This window comes from Catharus ustulatus, chromosome 6, assembly GCF_009819885.2.
Source record: "Catharus ustulatus isolate bCatUst1 chromosome 6, bCatUst1.pri.v2, whole genome shotgun sequence".
In the NCBI taxonomy this organism is placed as follows: domain Eukaryota; kingdom Metazoa; phylum Chordata; class Aves; order Passeriformes; family Turdidae; genus Catharus; species Catharus ustulatus.
The window spans coordinates 33,255,622-33,282,549 of record NC_046226.1 but is presented as its reverse complement, the minus strand read 5'-3'; the positions used below and the strand labels follow the sequence as shown (position 1 = coordinate 33,282,549).

General features: G+C 37.6%; 1 protein-coding gene across 23 annotated transcripts in view; it reads right to left on the bottom strand.

Moving 5' to 3' along the window:
• Positions 1–26,928, bottom strand: part of GPHN (gephyrin) — a 276,586-nt gene that overhangs the window by 184,599 nt on the left and 65,059 nt on the right. For all 23 annotated transcript variants that reach the window (XM_033063946.1, XM_033063950.1, XM_033063948.1 and 20 more), the window contains exon 2: positions 6,086–6,164. In XM_033063946.1, coding sequence (XP_032919837.1) covers positions 6,086–6,164 — 79 coding nt within the window. The remainder of the gene's footprint in view (positions 1–6,085; positions 6,165–26,928) is intronic.

The window sequence follows — 26,928 nt, the reverse complement described above, 5'->3', positions numbered from 1 at the left end:
ACAGGAAAACTCTGCTTGCAGTTGAAGTAATAAAAGTTTGTCTCAATCTCCCAGATCAATGAGAAACCATAAGGACAGCATGAAGCCCATTCTATGCATATCAACTTTAAGAAGTACTTATTAGATTAGAGTCATCCTCATTAATTCCTTTAGGCAGGTCTCAGATCTTTGGAAATCTGTCAAGTACAACTTTTTCACTAGATTCAATGCTTAAAATAGACAGCACTTCTGTAATACTCAGCATTGCTTCTCTGCATAATAGAATAGTCTGGGCCACCACAGACAGCTCTCCAGTCATCCTAATAAAGATAACCTGATACAATCACTCAATGCTTATAAATAAGCTCAGGAGGCAAGAGGAGCAGAGTAGTATTTTTGTAAGCCTATTAGGGAAAACAGGCTAATACAGTCAAATAATAGACAAACAACTACGCATGACCTCTCACTAGAAGGTAACTGTGGATAGAATGACCAAATAAACATTTCCTCTCCATACAGCATGAGACCAGCAGTTAAATAAAAGAAACAGGCATTGAAAACCTAGAAAGGTTGCACCAAGGGGAGAGGGTGTGAACTGGTATTCTCACAACACTGAGTTTGGAAACTTCAGCAAGACAGAATACGCCACTGGTTTTCAAATGATAAGAAAAATCCAGAAAGTATAAACTACAATACTTACAGTTTTCCTCAAAAACTACTAGACAGATTTCTCCATGTGATGATGGAAATGAAAGTTTTACATCCACAGAGTTAACAGTGCATTTATCAAGTCTTTAATTACAGAATGGGTAAGGCTGGAAGGAACTACAGTGAGTTATCTTAAGAACACATTGCATGGGTTTGCATCCAGAATTGGACACAGCATTCCAGGGTTCAGTAGAGAGGCAGGACCTCCCTTGACTTGCTGGCTGTGCTCCTCCTAATGCAGCCCAGGATCCCAATGTCCTTCTTGCCCACCAGGACACACTGCTGGCTCAGGGACAGTTTGCTGTCCACCAGCACCCCCAGGTCCTTCTCCACAGAGCTGCTTCCCAGCAGGTCAGCCCCAGGCTGTGCTGGTCCATGGGGTTATTCCTGCCCAGGGGCAGGACCCTGCACTTGCCTCTGTTGAATCTCAGACAGTTCTCTGCCCATCTCTCCAGCCTGCTGAGGTCCTTCTGCAGGGCTGCACAGCCCTCTGGGGTATCAGCCCCTCCTCCCAGATTTGTGCCATCAGTGAACTTGCTGAGGAAGCACCTGCCCTTCATCCAAGAAATCAATGAATTAAGGTAAAGAATTATGGGCACTGAACCTTAGAAGACACCACCAGTGACAGCCTTCAGCTAGACCCTGTGCCACTGATTATAACCCTCTGGCATCTGCTGTTCAGACAGTGCTCAATCCACCTCTCTGTCCACTCATCCAACCCACATTTCCTAACTTTGCCTATGAGGATGCTGTGAGAGACAGTGTCAAAAGCCTTGCTGAATTCAAAGCAGACAATATCCACTGCTGCTCCTTCATCCACCCAGGTATGTTTCATCCTAGAGTATACATCTTAGGTATTCAGTAAGATTAAAAAAAAAATAGAGCTCTTCAAGAATTCCTTTATCATCTTTAGTTTTTAGTGACAAATTCTAAGGATCTCACAAGAGCTTCCCAGAAGAATTACCTCCTTCTAAGGCTGTAAAATACAATCAGGGATAATGATGAACTTATGTGAGGTTTCTATCTTCTGTCAAGGACAAATGGAACTCAGATTTAATCCACAAGTCTCTAACATAGGGCTATTACCATTTTGGTTGCCTTTCTAATGTGATTATGTGAAGGGTAAATAACATTTTCTTCCCGGTAGTACATAGTATTTAAAACAAGTTCTAATTTCTTCTCAAAAGTTACCTGTTCTTACATTTTAGATTTATCTACACTCATAATCAGCCTGAAGGAGACATGAAACAGCTTAGATGTGATGTGATTTTGCCTAGAAAGAAGTTATTCCGAATCTCTTGGATATTGTTCATCTCAAAGAAGCTCTGAAGATGTTGCCAAAACAAATGTATCAGTGATTATCTGCAGCTGCAGCTACTGAATTGCACAGAAAGATTGAAAGCATCCTCTTTTCTGTTTAGGAAAGTATTTAATGAACTTTATGTCTATATACAGGCTAGAGCTGAAATGAACATCTTATAAAGCGATGCTAAGAACTAAAACTTTGCAATGTCTATACACAGAACTTCTGCTTGAAGTAGGTGGACGTATACCTAACATTCTAATGATCTGAAGGTTCACTCTTCAGATGTACTTAAGTAACTTCTAGTGAGAAAAGAAAAGCAAAGCAGTAGTAAAATTCCCAGGAGAAGTTTCAGGTGCTAGACATATTGAATTGTATCTAACTCACTTCTCTCCTGAGCACAGACTGGCTATTGACGGTGGAAAAGGACAGGAAAACAGAGAAATGCAGACCAATCAGTCTGCTCATGAACAAGGGGTCAAATGAACTGATCAATATGTTTAACTTCCCTTGAGCACCAGCCTTTTGCCTTGCTAGAGAGCCTCAAAGGTCTCCCCACAAAAGCAGGAATTTGCTAGCAACTTGTGCTGTTTCACTGCATTTTACTTCAGCTGAATAAAGTCAGAACCATCATCAAAAAACCAGCAGCCTAGTTCCTCCAATTGCTCTCCACAGCTCTGCTGCTTAGGAAAATGGATAGAAAAATATCTATAGTCTTCTCACTGAGCATAATCTCCTCTGTAAAATCAAACATTTTAAATATCTTTCATGAGTTACTGGAGTGGTAGACAGGGCATCATCTAAACCAAATCATGGGAGTTGAATATTCATAGCCATATTATGCTACCTTTATAGGAATCAAAATAAGTTCCATGTGGTTTTTGGTCATATTAATTACACAGAAGACAAACCAGAATGCATACATTTTCATAGAAGAAAAGGAAAAAGAAAGAGAAGAAATAAAAAAAAGGGTTTGCCCTTCCAGCTCTCTACACTTAGACAGGATCAAATGAGATTATAATCTGCAGAACACACCCTGACATTCTTAGATACAGCTTCCAGTTTCTTCACCAAATGACATTTAGAATTTTTTCAAACTATCCAGTCAATGTTGCATACTATAAATTGAACTAATTCTTTCTCACCAGGCAAACAATATAAACCCTTTAATAATCTTTTATATATGGTAGAACACTCATACTTCTGCTCTTGACACTGTTTCCTCAATTAATTAACCTGCCATGCATTGCATTTTCTGTCTTCTCTTTCTTTTCTTCTACACACCTCTGGACCTCTGTGTCCAAAACAGGACACTATATATAGCAGACATATCCTTGAGCTCCAGGGAACCCAATCTAGTTGAAGACATCCCTGCTCACTGCAGGAGGTGACCTGTAAAAGACCTTTCCAATCCAAACAATTCTATGATTATCTGCATCAAATAAAAAACAGCACTTAACTCTCAAACCACCTTTACAACTGAACTATGATCAACGTTTTGCAGAAATTAAATTTTTCTCTAATTAACCACTAAATGAAATTTAATTTCCAAGTTGTTGCATGCTTCCTTCTCCCACAACCTGTAACTCCTCACTTTACATTTATTTGATATGCTTTGTGTTTTGGGGTTTTTCCTTTAGCAGAATTCTCATTTTTATTGACACACAGTAAATTGTAAGTTAATCACATACCAGTATAGGTGATCAAACTACTGATTTGAGCAGCAGAGCTTTTATTAGCATTGCTGAGAGAACTGAAAGCAGATTAAGTTTACAGTCCTGCTCCAGCTGGGAAATTACCTGGGGAAAAAAAGGCTACTTTGACAATTAGGCATACTTGATATAAATCAAACATTAATGAAAAAAATAACAACACTGTCTAGTTTACATTGAAATGAAACTCTGTAAAGACACAGTTTCAGCTGTCCAAAAAAAAAGGCCTTCTGCAATAACAAAAGAGAAGTTGTCTGTTGCAGGGCCAAGAGTGGCAAACAAAGAGGAACAGAGCCATTTGCAGAGAAAGCATGAGAATTTTTTACGTAAATCTAGTGTTTGCATCTCAGATGACAAAGAAAAAGAGGCAGTACATCTATAGTCAGCACAAATGAGCACTAAAGAAATCCTAAAGTGTAAATATTAAACTGGTAAGAGGATTAATCAAATGTTATTTTACAATTCCAGGTATTATTACAGGCATCAATCATACCCAAATAGGGATAAGATTTTAATTAAACTTTATTCTTTATTCCAAAAAAAAGATTAAAACATCTTTGTCTGGCACTGTAATGCTTCATCCCAATGCTGTCCTTCGTATAACAAAGAATTCACATCCCTCGGGACTTCAAGAGTCACTTACAAAAGGCTGTGTTGAACAATGTTACCTTAGATGGTTTCTTCATGTTGGAGACTCATTCACGCTATTACACATTTTGCAAGAACTCTTAATAGGTGCTCAGTCATAAGACAGCAAAAATACCAATTTGGAAAGACAAACCCAAGTCTATACATTCCTACCATTCAGCAGGAAGGAGGACACTTCTTGTACTGTAATTTGTCATATAGCAAAGTACCATAAGCAGTCCTTGGAACCTAACACATATTGAGACATTATTCAGTCTTTCAAAGTGACAAAAATGGCTACATTGCAGTCACTTATGCTTCTTATGCTATAAGAAGCAGAAATACACTTAATTTATTTTGAACATTACAATAATTTATTACAATAGTCTTCATGTGAGTTACAGTCAAGGAAGAAAATGAAAGATTCCATCACTTCTGGTAAAAAATACAGAAAATTATTATTCTACAACAAAGGCAATTCAGTCTTCTGAAAGTAAACTCTAAAAGTGCAAACCCAAAACAATGTGTAGCATGCATGTAAGCCTACCTGCAGTTCTAAAACCCACACACAATTCTAAAGCAAACAAACAAAAAATAAACAACAAAGCCAATGAACCAATCAAAAATACTCAAAAATTACCACTCCACAGAAACATTTTGAAAATTAAGATCTTTAAAATAACCTTGACTTCAACACTTGAACATTAAAAATGTATCAATTGCATTCACTCTGTACATATCAAGCAACAATTATACTTGCCCCTTGTAACTATAATTTCAGATGTATAAATCATCAATTACATACCCTATGCCAAAATTTCCCAAGAATGCATGTATATTTACCTCTAGCAACATGACAAAATAAACTCTGCATCTCTTTAATTATTATAAATCCCCATAACTGAAATAAGATGCCAAATATACCTTATTTTTCACTACCTTTCAACAATATTGAAAAATCTGCTCTTTCAGTATCAAGGACCATCACATTAGAGCTCACTGTAGAATGTACTGTCATTCATGTTAAAAAGATATGAATTCTTTTCTTTTCCCCTTCCCTCATAACAAGAAATACACTCACACACTAGCAAGAACATTTTCAGCTGGTACTAAAGTTAACAGACGAGAAAAAAACCCCATGAACAAAAAAAAACACTAACAAAAAAACTGAATGACAAAGAAGGTCTGAGACAATTTCAAGTCTGGCTCAGAGCTCAAGAGATTGAATTTTATTTTAAAGAAAGATACAATACTGAGGTAAAGACCAGTAGTCTTGTGATGAAGCAAAATTTAGACCACGTACACATATTTTTAAATGAAAACAGGTACTAGAGGAAGAAACAGATATCAGCTGTACGAAATCAGACACAAAGTAAACAGATTCTAGATGTTAAAGTAACATAATAATCCAGTAAGATTCTAATTTTTATGTAATTCCTCCTCAAAAAAAGAGGGGCAACAATGTGCATACAAGTCCTCTATAAAAATACCAGCATGCACAATCTGTTACCTCTGACAACTTTGCACCCTTTACTGTATGTGCTGTCTGGATGTTACTTCATGAACAGAATTGCATTAAAAACAAGGTAGTTTCAATAATACCTTCTTATATTAAAGACTAACAACTTGGCAAGCATAAGCCACTAAAGCATTATGTGTACTTCATCATACTACTTCGTTATATAATTACAAAACTACTCACAAGGATATCAGGAAGAAGATTTTCTTTGCTTAGCAATAAGAGCCAGATACTCACAAAGAAGGGTCTTGGACCAGATCTTTAAGGTTTATCCCACTACGATCCTCGGCAAGGTTCCTGAAGCAACTGTCACTCACTAAAAAAAATAGAAATAAAATTAAAACAAAACAAAATAAAACAAACAAACTAAAATAGGAAAAAAAAGAGGTGGAAATTTAAGAATGGAACACAGTTCTTTTGATTAACTAAAAATACTTTTTTGGCATTGGGTGGAATTTGAACATTCATATATAAAGTCTGATTTTCATTGTGGTTCCACCTAATTCAAAGATAAGTCAACTCAATGGAAAGTGAAAAACACTGTATCACAACTTATGCAGAAATAAATTGCACAAAGTTCAGGTGGTACCCTCAATACTTGTCCACCTGGAGGCACAAGAAGTCTCAAACACAAACAGAGGATGCACAGGTATACACTTATCCATAAACTTATCAGGCACTGATCAATATACTTTACTTAATCAGAAACAGTGAGAGCTGCTATGTATTTAAGTTCATAGTTATTCATGGGTTAGAAAAAATGTTTAATATGAGCAATAACCAAAACAAGTAATTAAGAGCAAAAATTTATTCAAGTAACTTATAAATAACTTATAAAGTGCATGTAAAGCAGTTAGTTACTGTAATAACTGAAATTACAGTAAATGTCACAGAAGTTTAAAAGTACTAGTGTGCTTTCATTTTCTTCACTAATTAAAAGAAAAAAAAAACCCAGAAGAGACCTAAACCTTAAACCACAAATTTGTTCTCTTGGCTAAGTCTCTCAGCACATGTACCCCAATCCTAAAATCTATCTCGTTTCTCTTAAATAACACCACAGTCAATTTGAGAGGTGGAAAAAGAGTAGCGGTACAAACACTTTTAGAACAATGCAGCATCAGTTTAAAGGAATTAGTTATTTCTGACTACAGCAAACTTTCTAAAGGATACAAAGGTTGTGATAAGGAAAAACCAGCGTAAGGATACATTTCCCTTAATGGGCAAGGTAATCTGGGAGACAGAAAGTTTATGAAGAAATGCATTATTGCTCATTCAACACAGAATATAGCCTCACATTTGGTGAACAGGGCTGTGTTTAAAATCATCTGCAAAAGCAAGTGTTCCTACTTCTTTCTCTCTAAATGCAAAATGCTTTCCTTCATTTACATCTCTAAGTATTCGTGTGCATCACCAGCATCAAGAAAATGCAAATCATTCCCAAAATATATTGTTTTCACAGATTACAACACATACAGTGACAGACCTACCTAACATACTACAAAACTGCAAAATGTTTCTACTAGTACTTCTCATTGGCAATGCATCTCACAAGTGTGAAACCTGTTAAGTCTGCTGGGAAGGACAAGTATTGGAAGAAAGCATCCCAGAAGAGGCTGGTGTAGCTGATGGAACAGGTACTAGCCCTGGCACTCAGATAAAGCCTGACAGTTTATGACTGTAAGAGAGGTATTTGTCAAGCGTTGAAAACATTCACCTCAACACTGTAATAACCAACTGGTAACCCTTATTCTTATGCCCTGTCTCTGAAAACAGTACCCAGCAATTGCTCGTTGCACACAATCCCTGAAAGCTGTCAGTCTTTCACAAGGGGCCTCTTGTGTCTGATCTTCACTTTAAACAACAACCGCCTGTGCTAACTAAGCCCAGACTCTCAGCTTGTTCCTCCCATGACAGCTGAATCATTGCCTCTATAACAAACAGAGTTACCTGTACTGAGTTCAAAGCACTTCCCCCATTGCCAGGGAAGCTCTGACTGAGCCCTTGAGCCTTCGGGAATTTTTCACTTCCATCCCCATCTATCACACTGAACCCAAGAGCCTTGAGTGCACCTCAACTCTTCAGTTAAAGGAGTGAGTCCAGGATCAGCAGATTCACAAATGACTACATACTAGATTTCATGGGAGAAAAAATTCCCACCTACATTGATATTTGATAGTTTATATTTGCTTCTTGTCAAGTTTGGCAACAAGACAGCAAACAGAAGATTTTACCTACAGCCTTGTCATAAATCCTACGCTACCAATGTATCAACACACCTCCTATGCTAACACAATACATCATGAATGCAAATTATGTTCAACACTGTTTTTTCACTATTGACAAATCAAACATTTTTAAAGCATTAAATATTAAATCTAAACATGCTGCATTTCGCTAGTGTCTCCTCCAATCTCCTCATGGAAAGCAACCACAGTGATAATTGAGGGAACTAGTGTCATTATCTCACAAGTTTTTTAAAGGGGAAATGAAAAATGACAACATAAAATTATTGTATCAGTAAAACTGGCCATTATTCATCTGTAACTCCTGATGCTTAAAACACAAAATGCGTTTCAAACCAATGTTTAAAATAAATGCCTAGATTTGCCAGAGACAGCCTTTGTTTTACTTGTTTCAACACAAATCCAATATTATAACACTCTATGAATGAATTCTAAAATTGCAAACCTTCCCTCTACTTGCAGATCTCAGCAATAAAACCATTTGCTAAAAAGACTAACTCAACATCAAATATCTACAAACTTTGAAAAATGTATAAACTTGGTCTCCCTGGTTTTCTTCTTGGATTGCAGGAGAGTTAGAACAATGTAAAGCAAACTGGTGAGCAAGTCTCTTCTTAGGATACTGTTCTAGCCAGATTTAGAAAACACAGATGCTTCAGATAAACGTAAAAAATTCCAAACCTGATTTTAATAATCAAGAATTCCAATAGTTTACTTAATAGTAACATTTGACTATAACTCTTAATAAAATGGCTAGTATGGATAGCAACAGGAGAGTTTCCAGTGAGTGGAAATAATTCATTTGAATAGGCTGGAATAAGCACTTAGTCTGCATACAAGCACAGCCATGCCCCTTCACATCCTTGCAAACTCTCACCATAAATAAGTAAAACAAATGTTCAGCAATAAATGCAAGGTGGAAGCAATCAAGCAGAGCAGGTACTCCATTTCTCCCAGCTTAGAAAACTTTAAATCAACACTGCACATACTTAAAAAACAACATATACTCTAATTGAAATGAAAGCTATTTATTTTAAGCCAGAGAGTGAAACTGTGATGGTATGGCAAAATGTCAGGGTGATCAATGATGCTTTAAGGTTTGAGGGAAGAAAACATAGAAGACTTTGCATCACAGCCACAAATTTTACTACAGACACAGGCCATACCTAACTTCTCTCTGAAGCACAGCCAAGGGATACTTTAGCATAGGACATCTATATGAACATAATCCCCATACAGGGTTTTATTTTTTTTGCTTCAAAATTAAGTTTTTATTTTTTAACCCTCCAAAACTTTACAAAAGCTAGTACTTCAGGCATTGTTGAGTGGATGGATTCTGGAGAGATACAGAACTGTTAGCTGTTCCTCTGTACACACACATCAAGTGGCTGAGCCTCTGGTCTGTGGTACACCCCCCACAGGTACTTCCTTAGAGACATGGCAAATGACAACACAAATAGCACCCTAAAGAACATTTGCTCCATGGAGCATTGCACATACAACGACAGTCTGTAAGGTGCCAGAAATGTTCTTAACACGCCAAATATTGGCACAAATATCACAGGCATCAACTGAACTAAACACATAGTCTGAAAAACATCACACTAAGGCAAAACCTCTAAACATGCATTGAACAGTTTGACTTCCAAGTGAGCTGTTACATGTACCAAAGCAAACAGGATTTAGCAATCGCTCCAATTTTCCCAACATTCATCCTACTTCCAGCTCCTGGGAATATAGTTCTCACCTGTCAATTACACAGTATACAAAATTCCTGATGGAAAGGTTAAAATCAGCATTCACACTCTAATGTGCAAACATCCAATTTATAACAGTTGTGAAGCCTTCCCACTTGGCATTTGTGAACTTCTAAATTTGTCCATGTGATTTTTTTTCCTTTGCTTTCTTTAGCAGAGTTTTAGATGAGACCATACTGAAGAGAAATAGATTATTAGCCTGTTGATTTCCAAAAGGAAAAGTTCTTTAACTATGAAGGCAAACTAATATCTTCTTCAAATAGAGGCAAGTCATGTTTCTATTGAGAAATATATCCTTCTTTTAATTTTATTTTTAAAATGTCATACAATTTGAAAACCATGTAGCTCTTTAAAAATGTCACCTAATCTCTTACATCACACAGAGTACTCCAAGTAAAGAAGAGCCTTCTTTAGATCAAATCACTTCCAAGTCTACAGCTGATAACAGTGATTTTCACATTTATGTGATTTAGAAAAAATCCAAAAACCGTCCTCAAAAAATGAATACCTATACTTTGATAAAGAATATTAACAATTAGGTTTACCTCCCCCATATTTAATATGCAATTCCAGAAAACTACTATTACCTGCCAGATTTTCCTCTTGGTTCCCAGAATCCAGAACTGCTTTTAGAGTAGTTGTGACTACCTGTTGATAAAAATCATCTCTTGACAACAAAAATGCCACACTCATGAAGGCAGTCACTGATGCACTATTAGTCGGAAAATACATGGACTACTAGAACCTTGAACAGTATGCACTAAAGTACAAATTACCAGTTTCTTACATTTTTGTCTTTTAGCAATAGTAACTCATAAGTTTACTAAGTTTAGTCTTTTTCATAGGACCTCCTCATCTACCCACAGTATTTCTGACAAGACTTTACCTTACCCCTCTTTTTACAGGCTCATTTATGTATTTAATAGGTTTTATAACAGATTCATTCAGCAGTTAATAAATAAAAAAAAAATTTAGTACACTTGGGATGTTCTTGGGAACAGTACTGGTCTAGCACAGTGTTGTATTGCAGTCTGGTTTTGTTTGCAGCAAGCATTATTCAGAAGTCACATTCCAGTTCCAGGTGGTTCTGTTCTATGTACTGCATTCAAACATTTCATGATTGAACTATCTTGGTTTTATGGGCCCAACCTTACACACAAGGCACCTTCTTTACCTATTATACATATTGTGGACTTCAAGGAATAAACTCTGCTAGGGAAGCTTAAGGTCTTAAGGTATAGGAAGGTAACATAATTTTTTTCAGACCACAAAACATCTCTTTAAAAGTCTGTTCTCCTGCAAACATAGAATTCCCATCCTATATGTGTCCTATATATGTCATATACAGCATACTTTATAGAAGGCAAAGGAAGGAGAAAACGCCAGAAGATTGATTCTCTTAATATTAAAATGATTTTAAGGCATTTTATGGGTTCTATGGACAGTAACACCAGAGATAAATAATGCTGCAGAGATAAATAATTTTTCTCTGCTACTGTCACATTTTTCATGTGAGTGCGTGTCAACCAGAAAACATACATAAAACAGATGGCACATTACAGAAATTTTGTAGCACCTTCTCCAGATCTATCAAAGAAGACAGCAAATTAATTTTCAGAGCAGCACTTATACCATTTGCATATCTGCACACAAATCTCTGACGTATTTGCAGATTAAAAAGAACTACAAATCACCATGCGAACTGCAAATGCTTATAATTGCCAAGAAAATATGTTGTCTGTGAGTAGCAGAAATAAGGCAGGCTGATTTCCTAAGAATTTGTGATGTAAATGCCTTTTGCTATCACCATATAAATCCAGAATGGTATCCTCACAGATTGACAAAGACTTACTATTTATAAAAAAGGAGCTAAGGCACTGGAACAACAGAAGGGAAATGTTCAAGTGACCTACTGAAAAACAGCATAATCATAAACCAGAAATACAAGTCAGACATGTGGATCCATGAATTTTGTTTTTCTAGAAAACAGAGAAGCAGTAACATCACTAGTAAATCAGATGTAAAGGAGGGTTGTTGTAATGATAAAGAAAAGTAAGATTCCAGGGGAAGTGAAAAGACCTTTCTTGATTAGCTTAGCAAAAAAAAGCATTAGATGGTAGTTGCTGATGTGTTTATGGAAATACAACAGCAAAACAAATCAGAGGGAAAACAGTATTGCAGAAGAAATATAACTGTAAGGAAATCATAAAAAAACAGAGCATAAATTTTTGAAGAGTTAGAGAGGTGAGCCCTCACATATAATTCTTCTATAAGAACAGTGAAGGCAAGGAAAGCATACAGACTCATTCTCAACAGATTTAAGGGTAGATTAAATGACATAGAAATTGTTCTTGAAGACCCAAAGCTTTCTGCACCACAGTAGCTAATACTGTAAAATCTATGTTAGAGTTCCTCTGAAGGCTATGAACTTCTAAACCTCCCCAGGGTTTCTCCCATTTTCTAACAGCAATTAAATGAGGCATTTTTTTCTGTGTATCCATTAGTCTAGTGGGTTATGCCTCTCTCAAACGATTTATCATTTAAATTTTACAATATTTGTGCTGCCTTAGGCTACAAATTCTGCACTGGGTTTTAATCTAATATTTAACAAGCTTGAGTTTCAACTCCTTCCCACTGTCAGTGTGATCACTGCAGTGATCAGGTGAACTCCAGAAGAAAAACATCAAACCATTGAAGACATTCAACTCTTTGGAGATGCAGCATTAGCAATACCTCTAATTGTTTGTACCCAATAAAAGAACAATTAAGTTCCCTGAAGCTAGGAATACTAAGCACTTGATGGATTTTTTCTTTGGGCTCTTGTTATTGGAGATTAATTAGTTTGTGTTTTGTGTGGGTTGGGTTTTCTCCCAACACGTATTTCCAGTAAGAAGTTTGTGTTATTCCTCCTTTCACTATAAAACCATAAAAAATTCCAGGATGGGAAGGGAAAGTATAGAAGGCAAGCACATCCAAGAGAAGGGAAGAGTTAAAACAACAACTAAAAGCTAAGCACATTTGAAGAGTAATATCTCATTTTAGACTTCTCTGAAATTTTTAGTTCTATCACAAGTTAGAAGAGTTGTACTTAGAGCAGATGTCAAGAATCTTTCCTCTAAAGGGCAGTCTTCACAAGAAGATATTGATTTTTAGCTTTTCTGAATTTTTAGAGGATATCTGAGTTTTTTCTATACCTCGAAAAAGATAAAATTCTTCTCTATAAACTTAGTTTTGTTGTGTCTTATTATTTCAGGAAAAGAACTTGTTTAGTTTCTCAGTTAACAACACTTGAAACTATTTACAGCATCTCATATAGGCCCATTTTAATATCTTAAATGGATCCTTTGTTGCAGAGTACACTGATCAAGTATACAATCAACCTCAGCTAGAAGCACTTTTAAATATGACAAAGTATGCCAATGCAAGATGCTAACACATTTCACATGTCCAACAGCTTAAGAGCCACAAGAATCCCATGAAGAACTATACTCCACTTTTCTAATGATTCTATCTATAAACACTGCATTTATGTGAACCACTCCAGCGAGTGCTCAGTATGAGGGACCTGTGACCACAGCCGTGCATCATTCAATAATGACAGGATTGAAGAAACTTCACACTGTGGCTTGGAACAACACCCCTCTTTGCACTGCTGTACAACTAAATGCATACAGACCTGCTGATAGGCAGGCAATAGTACAGACCCCAGGGTCTCAGTGTCCTGTCTTCTTTCTGCTCATGTCTCCTACAGCCCTCCCCTGACATCAGAAATAAGGTAACTCTTCATCCTTAAGTCAAATGCTGTTAAAAGAAGCCTCAAAAACACATAGTAAAAAAAAGGACAGAAAAACCAGAAAGTACTTTGCACTTCTTGAGACACATATTGTGTGCTGTCCGTGTCACACCATGGTGCGCTCCCAGCCCGGAGAGCCAGTTGTTTCCTGGGCTTCCATCCAAAGCAGCGTGGCCAGCAGGGTCAGGGAGAGGATTCTGCCCCTCTGCTCTGCAGGACTCCACCTGTAGTAATTATGTCGAGATGGACTGGACTGGCACCAACACCAGTCTTCCATTAAAAACATTTCATGCATTCTCTCAGTGGACTTCACTCACACAACACTAACTCCTTCCCTCATACACAGCTCCACACAGCACTGACTCCTTCTCTCCTCTCTGCAAGTTTCCTTCCTTCTGCATGACCAGCTAACCCCAACCTGTCCCTTACCCAGCCACCTAACCCTGTCTGTCCCTCACACAGCATCTTCTTACCTTGTCTGTCCCCTGCACGAGCACACGTCCCTTCCTGCTCACAGCACAGCCTAAAACGCCATCCCAACTGCAGCACACTCTGGGCCTCAAGCTCCAACTGTGACTTACGGCCAGCTAGCCCACTCTTTTATAACCCCCAACTTCATTGGCCAGGCAAGGCTGTTTCTACTCCTTGGTAATCAGTACAGTGGTAATTCATTGGGAAACACTGCATCCTGCACTGTGCTTACAACCGATCTTCCCACACCCACCTGCAGGGCTGCATCCAGCTCTGGGGTCCCAGCACAGGAAGGACAGGAACCTGCTGGAGTGAGTCCAGGGGAAGACCACCAAGTTGGTTAGAGGGATGGAACACCTATGCTGTGAAGACAGGCTAAGACAGGCCAGCTGGAGTGTTCAGCCTGGGCAACAGAAGGTTCTGAGAGGGAAACCTTACATAAGCACCTTCTAGTACCTAAAGAGAGTGGGAGAGGGAATTTTTACAAGCATGTAGTGATAGGCCACGGAGTGATGACTTTGAACTGAGAGTAGGTTTTAGATTGGATAACAAGACATTCTTCACTGTGAGAGTGGTGAGACACTGGAACAAGTAGCCCAGGGAAGTTGTGGATGCTCCATCCCTGGAAGTGTTCAAGGCCAGGTTGGATGGAGCTCTGAGCAGCCTGGTCTGGTGGAAGGTGCCCATGACCAGGAGGTTGGAATGAGATGATCTTTAAGGTCCCTTCCAAATCAAACTACTTTGTGATTCCATGATTTCCCTAGTCATTGTATTTATGGCTCGAGCAGATGCTTTCCCTAAATCCAGATGTACAACCATGCACTACAGGACTTCCAAGGAAGACTAGGACCTCCAGGAAGACACATGGGAAACACACAGACAAAATGTGGAGCTAGAGGAGATTCAGGATCAGATCCCAAAGCCACCTGTCCTACTCAGGATTTCGGGTTCATCTTCTGAGTTCAAGTTAAAGCAGCTAAAGGTCATCAACAGTACTGGAGCAGGGGAGTGACGCAAGCCAAGATCCAGAGAACTTAGGAGAAAGCAGAACACTAGTTGCATTAGTGAGCTAATAAAACTGCAGAAATCCCAGTGACAACTAAGTGTGACTCCAGACTGAAGGGTGTTAAAGCATATACAGCTGTAAGATTTAAAGCCTGAAGGTGTAATCATAGCAAAATAATGCCAGAATAATGCCAGTTAGCAGATAAACCAGAACTTAAACATGCACTGTAGACAAACAACTCCACTACAGCCAAGGACTTGAAGAAAAAGACACTATCTCTTTTATTTTTTAGATAAAATTAGCACCTGGGCCTAGTCTGTATCTGTCCCCTTCAGTCTGCTTGCTGAAGGAATCACCCGGGACAGAAGAGTCTCCTGTAAGCAATTACACAATAACCATTTATTTAGCACAACTCTATATGCAAAGCTCTGAACTGAGGCCCTACAAACACCATACTGAGGTATAAAATGTACAGTTTTGTACTGTTAGCAGAGATGATGAAAAGATGTCAACATTAAAATTCAGTTGTAGGTATTTACTTACTGGATATAAGGATGTCCATTCATGCAAAGGGATCTTTAAACTATTAGCTTTCACAAGAAGATTAAATATTTAAGCAAATCAGTATAATTTAATAATGTAAAATTAGAGTAAAAAATAATTTTACAAAACTACTAATATATTTAGTATAAATAGTGTTTAGATGACAGTGTAACTGTTTTACTTTAGTTTTCGCTAAATATCATTATGAAGTAAATTATATCCATATGTTTAGAATTTTCAATTCATTAAATGTGAATTCTTGATAATTTATGGGAAAATTCTTCATGAAAGTGGCAAAAACCAGTATTATAAAAAGTTCTTGCAATAATCCTTAAAAATAGGACAGTTCCTCTTTGTCCAAGGCATAAGTACTTCTTAAGATAGCTTTTTTGTACTAGTACTCTTAAGCCCCCTTAAAACTAGCAGCAGTACAAAACAATTTCAAAATAGAAACACTTTAAAGAGCAATTTTCAACTCTACCTAGAAAAAAAAAAAAACCAAAAAACCAACTAACGCCTAAGAGCAGAAGTGATCAAGAAAAACAAAGTGCATTACAATAAATCCTACTGCCTGTTTAAAAAGCATCTACCTCCATATTGTTTTCTTTTTACAATCAACTTTCCATAATCAAAAGTAAAATAATAACTCAGGTAGTGGAGGGAAACAGCTCTACAGTTATTACTGAGCATGCAGAACATGTCAATCAGCAGAGCCTGTTCTTTTCACCAGGTTCAACCCAACACAGTTTCTGGTAGCTCTTACTTGCCCAGATGCAGCATCTGATTGAAAAAAGAGCAGTTTGAATTGAAGAGCCTGGTTAAATCTAGACTATAAGGCAGACACACCAAATCAGCACCACCAGCACCAGCTTGGACACAGCAGGACTAGCACTAAAACACATATATGAAAACCTGATCAACATTCACTGACTATATGTAGTCTAATGCCACTGTATAAGCCTGGTCAGGAAATGGCCAGACACACCTAAGCTAACTTCACATGGTGCCATCTGAGCTGTGACAGGGCTTATTAGCTCAGATTTGCAGTAGCATAAAGGCATCCAAAGAACCTTCAAGCTCCTGGAAGAAATACAGTCACATTGACACAAAGCCGAACAAGTCATGCTGTTTCAGATTTTTGCTGGCTTCCCAGGGCTCCACAATTATCACAAACAGTGGGAAACTGTTTCTACAAAATTATCTGGAAACATACCATAGGTCTTTCCAGAACATTGAGCTGCCATCCATGAAAAACTGCCGATATCAAATCCTACACAGGAAAGTGCAGATTCTAAAAACCAGGATTTTCAATCGTTCACGTTTCGTTCACTGCTGTCTCTAGCGTTAGCAGTGCTGAAGATCTCAGTGGGACAAGTTCCACTCAGGTGTCATGGGAGGAGAGGATAACTCACCAGAAGGCCTGCAGTTCACGAAAAAACTCCAAAAGAAACAGAGATTTATCCCTTACCCTGAATCTCTTAAATCCTTCCTTTTCTTTGAGTTGAACTTTTTCCCAGTGTTTTGTTTAACATTGTGCTTATAAACAGTGCCTATTTTAAGAGCTCTGGAGCTGACCACTTCTCATGCAACTGGCTCCAAGAACTGACATCATTAATCCTTCATCTCAGGGTTCATTTGTTTCCACATGTCTGTTCCTAATGCTTATGAATAAACTTTGAAAATGGGAACCAAAGCCTCGTGTCATCTCTTCCAGCTGGGAGGATCCAGAAAAAGCTGCAAACAATTGGAACTGAGCCAATTATCTCAGTGAGCTGTGAAAAACCTGAAAATCAGTTTAAATGCTAAGTGTTTTCATCACTCACTCATTCAACTAACTATTAAAATTACAATCTCAAATTATTCCAGAGTACTACAAGTCATGCTTCATGTACCGCTTGAAACATATGCTCCACCAAACCTGAAATACTGAAAATAAAAATAGGGAGACTAAAACTAAGCTAAAAAATTATACCAGGAGTATACTTTACATTTGTGTACCTTTCTGTATGCTCACTTACAGAGTTGCAACATTCAAGACTACCAAGTCTTGATTGCTGGCCCTTGCTTTCAGGTCCTGATTACAGGGCGAAGTTTGCTGTTCATTCCCTTTTCTGGAATCTTGCTATGCTTTTACAATCAGATAATTTAAACAACAATTCTACATGGCAAATCATGGATTGTATATTAATTTTTTTTTTTTAGTTTAAAATTTTCTCACTTTAATAGCAGGTGTGAGTCAGTAATAGAAGCACTTTCCAACCCTATGCAACCTTCATCTGATGTGAGCCCAGAGAACTGTATACCACTGTTCCCTCCTGTGAATGGTCCTCCAAGTGTTTAAACTCGTTTGCTCCTATCATTCTGTTTAGCCATGCTCAAAATTTCATGCCTTAGTTACAATGAAATTAGAATTACTGATGCATTAGATAGCCTACATTATTTCTCCTGTTTGTGTCTTTGCTACCTAAACATAACTTTTGACATTATACTGCTGCTGATTTACTTCATCTTTCAGGGACTCACAGTCACTTCTATTCCTAAACACCTTTGCAACACACAATATTGTCATTTTATTGCTGTCCCTGTTAATTTGAGGTGAATAGGAACATCTTTTTCTTCTCCTGAAGAGGGAAAAATTTGTATATTCTGGAAATAATCTTGTCACACTGGTATTTGACTCCTTATTCTTAACTTTAGTTCCCTCTCTTTGCTGATTCCAAATCTTTAACTATATTTAACTCTAAGCCTACAGCAAGCAACAAAATGGGAGAAATCTTTTAAGCCTATACAGCCTGTCATGTCTCATATGTTTGCTTATCCAGGCAATGAATCAAATCAATCAATCAGCTGTCAGGACCATACCAAGCCATGCTGGCATTTGTAGGAGAATGACACCCCATACGAACACTCCATGCAAATTCCTTGCAGCTCAGACAAAACCCAGCAGGTGCCACATTTGTAACATGGCAACGTGGAGCATCCTGCCAAGGGTTCTCCCTCACTGGTTTCTGCCCTACTCACCCAGCCAAGGCAGCAGTTCTGCAAATGAGAAGAGCAGAGCAGCAGAACAATGCAGTCCTGAGGAACAGTGTTCCCAGGCAATCACAGAGCCTGGCTCCCTGTGCTGCTGGCACACTGCAGCACTTGGCACGACAGGTTGGCATCCAGCCTTGGGTTGTGTGTATGGGTGGCTGTCTCAGGAAGGCTGAGCAGGTTATGATCCACTGCCTGGCCTCATTTCTTGCCACTCTTACAGCCCGATCAAGAATAATGTTCTTGTGGGTGTTCTGAAACGCCAAGTCATAAATGTATACTGGCTTTCCTTATTTGCTCTGAGTTCTTGCTTGATCAACAATGAGGGCAAGGATGATAGAACGATAGGATTATTATTTTTTACTTCACCATCAGTAATCCTCATGGTTCACAAACAGCCAACAAAAATAGATACCAATGGTATACAAGATTGAAAAGTTTCCTTTCATTTTCCATCATTATATAATTACTTTTGTCCATACTGAAGCCTTTGAGCTGTTACATTTTAAACCTGCTGTTTGAAGATTATATAAATAGAAATGGACATCAGGGTAATTTAACTGGGAGAGAAGAAATTCTCTACCAAATGTTTTTTCTTTTTTCTTAATGTCTTCTGAGATCTGCAACATTATTAAATTCCCCCTTAAATTGGGCTGTTGAGTGAATGGGAGACCCAATGGACTGCACAATTTTGTCATTTATTCTGCAATTCGTCAACAGTCACTAAAGAAAAATTATTGAAAAGGTCTTGAAGTTTATAGGTATGCAATGACATCCATGTTTGCCATACAGTTTTCATGAATTCCACTAATGACTTCTGTGTATTTACACATGTATAATAAGAAATCATAACAGATATTGAAAAAGTTCTTAAGTACCTGAGGAAAAAATCAAAATGTCTTAGTGAAAATTATCAACATAATCACTATTAAACAACCAAAGCCCACATTTGCAACTTCACCAGTTCACTGAGAAAGGTCATTTTGCTCCTCTGAAGAACTGTTCCATCAATATGGAAAAGGTAAGCAACTAAACTTTTAAAAGCGTCAACATTTATAATTTTCAACAGTGAATAAAACTTTTAGCATTTCTATGACAGAAATGACAGATTTTCATATATCTGACATCCATTTTTTTCCATGACAGAAAAAATCTGACAGCCAAACATACATACCAAACTTGTTTTAAAAATTAAAGACATGAAAGATAGAATGATAGAAAGCATGGGAAATCAATGACTGGAGAGAGGAAAGGCAGATTAGTGCCCTCACAAAGATAGGGCTCTTATCTATTCCAGTCCATCACAAGTCCAGCAGCAGTCAATCATCCAACATGCACATCGTCTTCAACCACTGCAAACAGGATCAAGCTGGAATTACCATGTGACTTGGTGCTGCCATTTTTCAGCTTGCTAGTGTATTTATAATTTACTATTTGACTAATTCCAAATGAAGTAATACTCAGAAAAATGCAAAACAATTACAAAAACAGAAAACACTGAAAACCAAGAATTGTTTCTAATGTTTGAGAACCCAAACACGTTGATGCAATTATGAAAGTAAAGCTGCTGTTCAACGACTTAACATACACATATTCAGCAATGCATTAAAAAACTCAGTATCAAAATGAGTATCACTCAAAGGAAGTTAAAATGCATTATGGATAATGAAAAAAGTTCTAAATTAAGACACAAGCAGTGCTATTTTAAGAAGTGAACAGATGGCTACAGAAGAGCAGAACTAAAATTAAGAACAATGTAGGGAGTCAGAACAGGGGGCTGGAATGAGGTATAACTGGAGAACTTGCTTTACTTATTGCACACTTTTTGACAAGCTGGAGATACTATAAATCTATAACAGAAGACATGAATTACATTTTTAGGTAATTTAATAACTTGCAGAGCATTTGTTGGCTATTTTGTTCTTCCTCTCTGTACATACAAAGGTTCATATGCCATCATTTAAAAAAAATCTCATTGCTTTGCAAAACTTTGTATACTTTTTCTATGATACCAGAAATATCAGGGAAACTAAAAACTGGGTCCAAAGAGAGGCTTATTTGCTTTGAAACATTTCTATCCAAATATATGTATTACAACCTTCTAAGGAATTTGCTAAAGCCAAAACAGTACATGAAACCTTTTTAAAGGAATACTAAATTTTTACCCCACTGTCAAATCTGCAATTATAGTCCTCTAAAAATTTTAAAAGCTATGAATATCAATTAAATGTGCAAAATCCCCTCTATGTCAATAATCTCATCTTACATTTCCAAGAGAAAAAAGCAGCACTTCCTCTTCTTCCTAAACACAAGATGCATCCATGCCTTGGAGTACAGGACATCTCAATGGATTTCATTTAAAATTCCAGTAATTAAAATTTACTTTTCCCAAGGAAAGCCAACAATCATTGTTGTTATTTTGTTAGTTATTAGTGTAACCTTAAGAATAACTTCTTTGTTAATATTTGTCAAATGGAAGCATGATGTATTTTAAACAGAATTATGAAAATTCTTAACAAAACCAGTATGTCTTGGCTTCAGAGACAAGTTGGCTGGTTTAATTCTCCAGCCTTTTAGTCCTTCTACATGCAAGTATGACCCTCTAACATATCAACCACTCATCCCAACTTTGTGTCGTCTGCAAACCTGCTGCCAACATCCAGATTACTAATGCAGATGTTAAACAGGGCTGGAGCTATATTGACCCTGGGGAACACCACCGGGTCAGCAGCCTCCAACTAGACTTGGGGCTGCCAATCACTACTCTCTGCACCCAGCAAGTTCCATACACTAAAGATAGTAGTTTCTGTGTTTCCACTTTAACTTTGGGTGAGGATTATACAAATCCTCATATATCTTCTAAAAGGTCTTACTTTTTCTTTTTCCTTTAAAAAAAAAAAGGCAACAGAAACAAGCAAGACAAGATAGCTGTTGCCAAAAGAAATGTAAGAAATTTGTTCAAACGAATTTTCCTAGGTGACTAAATGGAACCTGCTTCTGGAACACAAGTCCAAAATCACTAATCCTTATCCATGATCAGTATATAAGAAAAGTAACCTGAAATCTGTAAAATAAATTTAAAAATAAAATCAAAGTTCTGTGTGGCACAGAAATTGGTTGTGAAGCCTACTTAACTTGCTGAAAGATGTCATCTGAAACCATTGACAATCTACAGTGTGGTACATACCCATTGAGAAGAAGGGTTTTTCCTCATGATTCTGAAGAAGTTGAATTATTCTAAAAGTTCACATGTAATAGCACTACAGCAGTGCAGAAAGGGTTAAACTACCTTGCTGCTGATAATTAAACCTAAAAAATTAACGACTTTATATGACCACCTATACAAACATACCTCAGTCATACTTTGGACTGGATGGACACACCAAGACCTCCTCCAAAAGCCAGCCAGACCACTGAAAGGGTGAAGCTAAGCCTGAGCTGAACTGACAGGTCTGCCAAGGTGAGTTCTAGAGCTGAACTACCTCGCTAACACTGACATTAGCTGTCTAGGTTGAAGGATGGGGAAAGCAACTCGAGTGTCTACAAATAAAAATCTAAATATTTCCAGCAGGAATATTCACTATTACAGTGACAGTAATCAGATACTTGTTTTGTAATTCTAAAATAACAAAATGCTAGATTTTTCCCATCTAGCTGTTTTCTTATGCAACAAGGCATTTCTCTTTGTGTCATAAAAACAAACAAAATGCTTATCTCAGCCTTGTGATTTCAGTGGCACATCCATGCTTGGAAAGAACCATCTCTACTTAATCCATGCATTTTCAGAGATTTAAGGGTTTCACGACTACCAGTCTGTTTTGTTTTGATTTTAAGTACAGAACTATAAAGGTAAAACCCAACAGATTTACTTCCTCAGCACAGTTTCAGAATTACCATGGTCTTGACACTTGACGCTTCTGGGTAGCTGAACAGCCGATACTGTGCAGGACAAGCAGTTAAAAAGCTCTCAGAGCAGGCATTGGCAGGCACTTCTGTGGCAGACAGCTGTGCACAACATCCCAGCTGATGCCCCTGAGCAGCAGACAGCGGCTGCCAGAGGAAGCTTTCACTGGAGAGACACCATTCTGAGACCAAACCCAACAAAATTCTGCCATTAAGCAGAGCTAAAAGAAAATGCTAAGTCGAGGAGACAGCTTCTGGCTTTTCCCGTTTATTTTTGGAGGGCTCCTCAGCCTCTAGGGCCAAAGGCAAGGTGATTGCAGCATGCTGTGAAGTGAGACACTCTGGGAAGCATGAAATCACTAAAACACTCGTTTAGACAAAAGGAGAAAAGATGAGTGAGTACGAATCCTATGCTGAAAAACCCCCTCTGTGTATAACATCTTGATTACTGTAACACCTAGTCACTTTCCAAAAGTCATTTCAGTAACATGCTTTAGATTCTTCCCATTTTAATCCACATTTTCATTTTTCCCCTCCAGACATTAGATAGTTTTAAGGATTCCTTAAGATTACTTGGTTCCTTGTATTAACCCTACATTATTAAAAAAAAAAGAAAAATACCTTCCAACAGAACCAGAGAATGCAGATGTTCCTATCTGCAGCTCTCATCTGAGAGTCTGTTTCATAGCCTTGGATAAGCAACTGAGAAAAGCCTGTGTGTGCAAATAGATTTAATCCTTGCTGTAGACACTCCACTGTGGCAAAGGAACAGTTATCAACCATACACATCATCTCTAAACTTCAGGTGAGAAGCTAGGTATGCTGAGCACATTCAGTCTGCATCTTCTCTTGTTAAAGAGCCTTTTTTGGGAAGACTTGGACAGAGTAAGTGACCCCCACAACCTTCACTGCATTATTAAAATGCTTTAAGGCAAATTTCTTAAGGGCTTATGTCTAACTTTCCCAGGCATTATTAATGCAATATTGTTATTTAGCTGAAAGGCAATGAATTCCACAAAAGGCACACTGGTTGCCACGACTCAGCAGTTTGCCTAACAGTGTGCTATCCTAAACAACATTAACATGAGATAACAAAACAGAAATTAATAAGAAATTTGAATGCTTCCAACCTTGAATGCTTAGTGAGTTCTGTATGTAGAATTCAATCAATAGCATCTCTGTTCCAGATGCAGGCTCCCAAAAGTTTTTCTTGTTGACAGCTTTTATATCATCTTTTATTCACTGTTTTAGCCTGCTGGTGGTTTTCTCTAATCTGTTCCCTACCACAAAGAATTAGCTGTCTTCTAAAAATGTGAGGTAAAGGAGACAAAAAAAACTGGAAACGCTGAAACTGCACAGCACCAAAATTGTTGCATAACAGAAAAAAAAAAGCCAGAGTAGTGCCTTGGATTTGATAGTTATGCTTCAGAAATGTCTTTAATAAATGATTTTGCAGGGATTGAAATATTGCTTATGGACTGTTTGAAGAGCACTAGTAGTCACAGTAGGACTTCAAACTCACCAGAGCTTTCAGAACTGCAAGTTCTCAAAAACAGTTTAAAAAATATAAGATGGGATACAATTGCTGCTTGCCTGGACCAATGTACGTGCAAAGAGATTAGCACAACCCTCCTTAAGCTACGTGTTTACAGACAGGTCTAAGGACCAGATACTACAATAAAATAAATTGAGTGAGCCACATCACACAGTCAGTGACCTGGTACTCTTTGTTTTGATCTGACTTGCCAAAGTTGCAGAGTTTTGTTTAAATCTGTCTAATGTTAGAAATAATGTGTACACCTGGCAGACAGGCTCGGAGCCTTTTGCATCTGTTTATAGCTGTATCTGAGCAGCAGCAAGGGAAAACTACCACTGACGGGCCAACAGAGGCTTTTTCATCCTCTTACCAACAAATGTCTAATCCACTGCAAAATTAAAATCTCAAACCTCATTAGGATTGGCTAGCTGCACCAAGATTTTCACTTGGAAAGCTATCACCAGGTCTTTTTTCTGCACTTACTCCCCCTCAGAAGAGATCATCCTCCTGCTCCTGTCAAGGGAAGCAGTGTATTGGGAGCTCTGTGGAAGACACTGTGCTTGAGGATTTAGGGATCCTGAACTGGCAATGCACACTCTATTTGGGCTCATATTTAGAAGCCCATATGGCGGCACGAGCAGTGCTGTAGGGAACCTGCTGGCATGCCCCAGGTGGCACTGGTAGATGACATGACAGAGATGCCATGCCAGGTTCTTAGGAGACATGAGTGCTTGTTACACAAAATAAAAGGTACTGTGATAGGGAAAAGGAATCTATCCACAGAGAGCATCTGCACAGCATGCTGTGGGAAAACCCACCTGGGGTCCATCTAAGCCTGCCTGATCAAGAGGTTGCAAATCTCTGAAGGGACACAACATTTAATTGCTGTGTTTCTCCTTTTATTCTTCCTTATTAAGGTGGCTGTTGTATCATGCTGTTCATTGGCCAGTCTTTCTTAGTGAGAGCCAAATAGAACTCTACAACATCTCCCTCCCGCCCATAGTGCAGAATTAATACAAAAAGTGAACAAAAAAAACCCAAACAGCTGAGCTATATGGCCCCCATGTCACCTGTTTAATTTCCACTACCTTCTTTTCACACTCTGCATTCACTTTACAATTTCTGGGTTATCAAATTTATATACAGCTATGAAAGCAACTTTAGATATGTTGTATAAATACAATCTTTATATAAGCTATAGAGTTTAATGTATGTATATACAGTTTAATAGATCATTGGCCGCATCCTCCTGTATTATGGAAAAAAAAATTCTAATGATAAATATAATGAAGTTGGAAACAGCACTTAGTATAAATAATATACTCTAAAATAATAAGGTATTGAGTTAAATGTTCTCTAAAACCATAAAAAAATAACAAAATTATGCTTTGCTAAACAAGAGTCTTACAATGATATACAGCTGTTGCTTAAATCCAAAGTCATTACCCAACAATAAAAAAGTATATATTCTGCAAAGACATCTAGACTATGAACAACAAAAGGATAAATCCAAGACAGTAAGACTTCAGCCAAAATTCTGACACTCCTTCTTATAAAGTCATACATTGCAAACAACGACTTTCAATACCAAATGTAAACATAATTTTGAGAGTAATCTGAAAAATATGTTAAACTGAAATCAAAGTGTTTATTCAATCCTATGCAACTAATTAGAGGCAATTGGTGATTACAAACTATTTTAATTTTCTTAATAATGCTCATCAGAAGATCCAGAACACCTACCACTATGGCAAAAAAATCTAAAATAGTAATGGAAGGGAGACATTAGCACCTTTGTTCAATTATTACAAAAGAAGTGGAACACACCACAGAAGACAAATAAATCTCAGAAGAACAACAATTGCAACAGTAAAAGACATCTCAGATTAAGATGGATTTCAGGATTTACAGGCTCTTCAAAAATTAAGGTGTTAATGCCAACACTGTGCATTCAAACCTTACAAAGTGGTATCTGCAGTCACAACTATGATTACAACCTGTGTCATGAAAGACACTGAAACACAATTTCCAGTAAAATTATGAATAGTTACATATCTTATAAACGGGTAAAGGGGTAAAATAATAAAAAGAAGGCAGTAAGCAGGTTTCTAAAGCAGTAAGAAGAGATGGAGATAGAGGAGAGGCAGGAAAAAGTACAAAAGTAGGTAAATCAAATACCAGAAGTTGCTTGTGCAGAGAAAACTCTCCCTTCTAAAGCTCCTCATCTTAAAATAACAGCAGAGCTGGATTTCTCACTTGTATATGAATGACAACATTTATAACCTTAATTTACATTAATTATTTTAACAAAGCCAATGGTAACTGCTCTCTTCTCTCTATAAAATGACTCACAAAACCTGGTATTAGATGTTGTATTTATGATTACTCAGGGACTAAGCATTCACACAGGCACACATTCACCAGTGTTCTATAAATTAATATGTTGTACCTCTGTGCTATATTTCTCGTCTAATTTTACAGTCTTTCTTTCTTAGAACTTGGCAGAAAAAAAGGGTAGATGTTTCCAGTCTTTCATTTGGTTACCATCAGTGGACACATCCACAGTCACACCACTACATGACTGCTGGGCAGCTCCCACCCATGCAGCAGGCATTGTCCTCAACTAAAAAACCTGAATGAGAGAGCAACTTTAGGGCATTCAGGCAGAGCCTGAAATAATAGTAACACAACATTTTTCTTCAAGCATGACTAAAATAACACATGATTGGTTCAGAAGCAGAAGTTAACGTGATTTAAGGTGAAGTGTAAATGTAAAACAGAATAATGGGCAAAT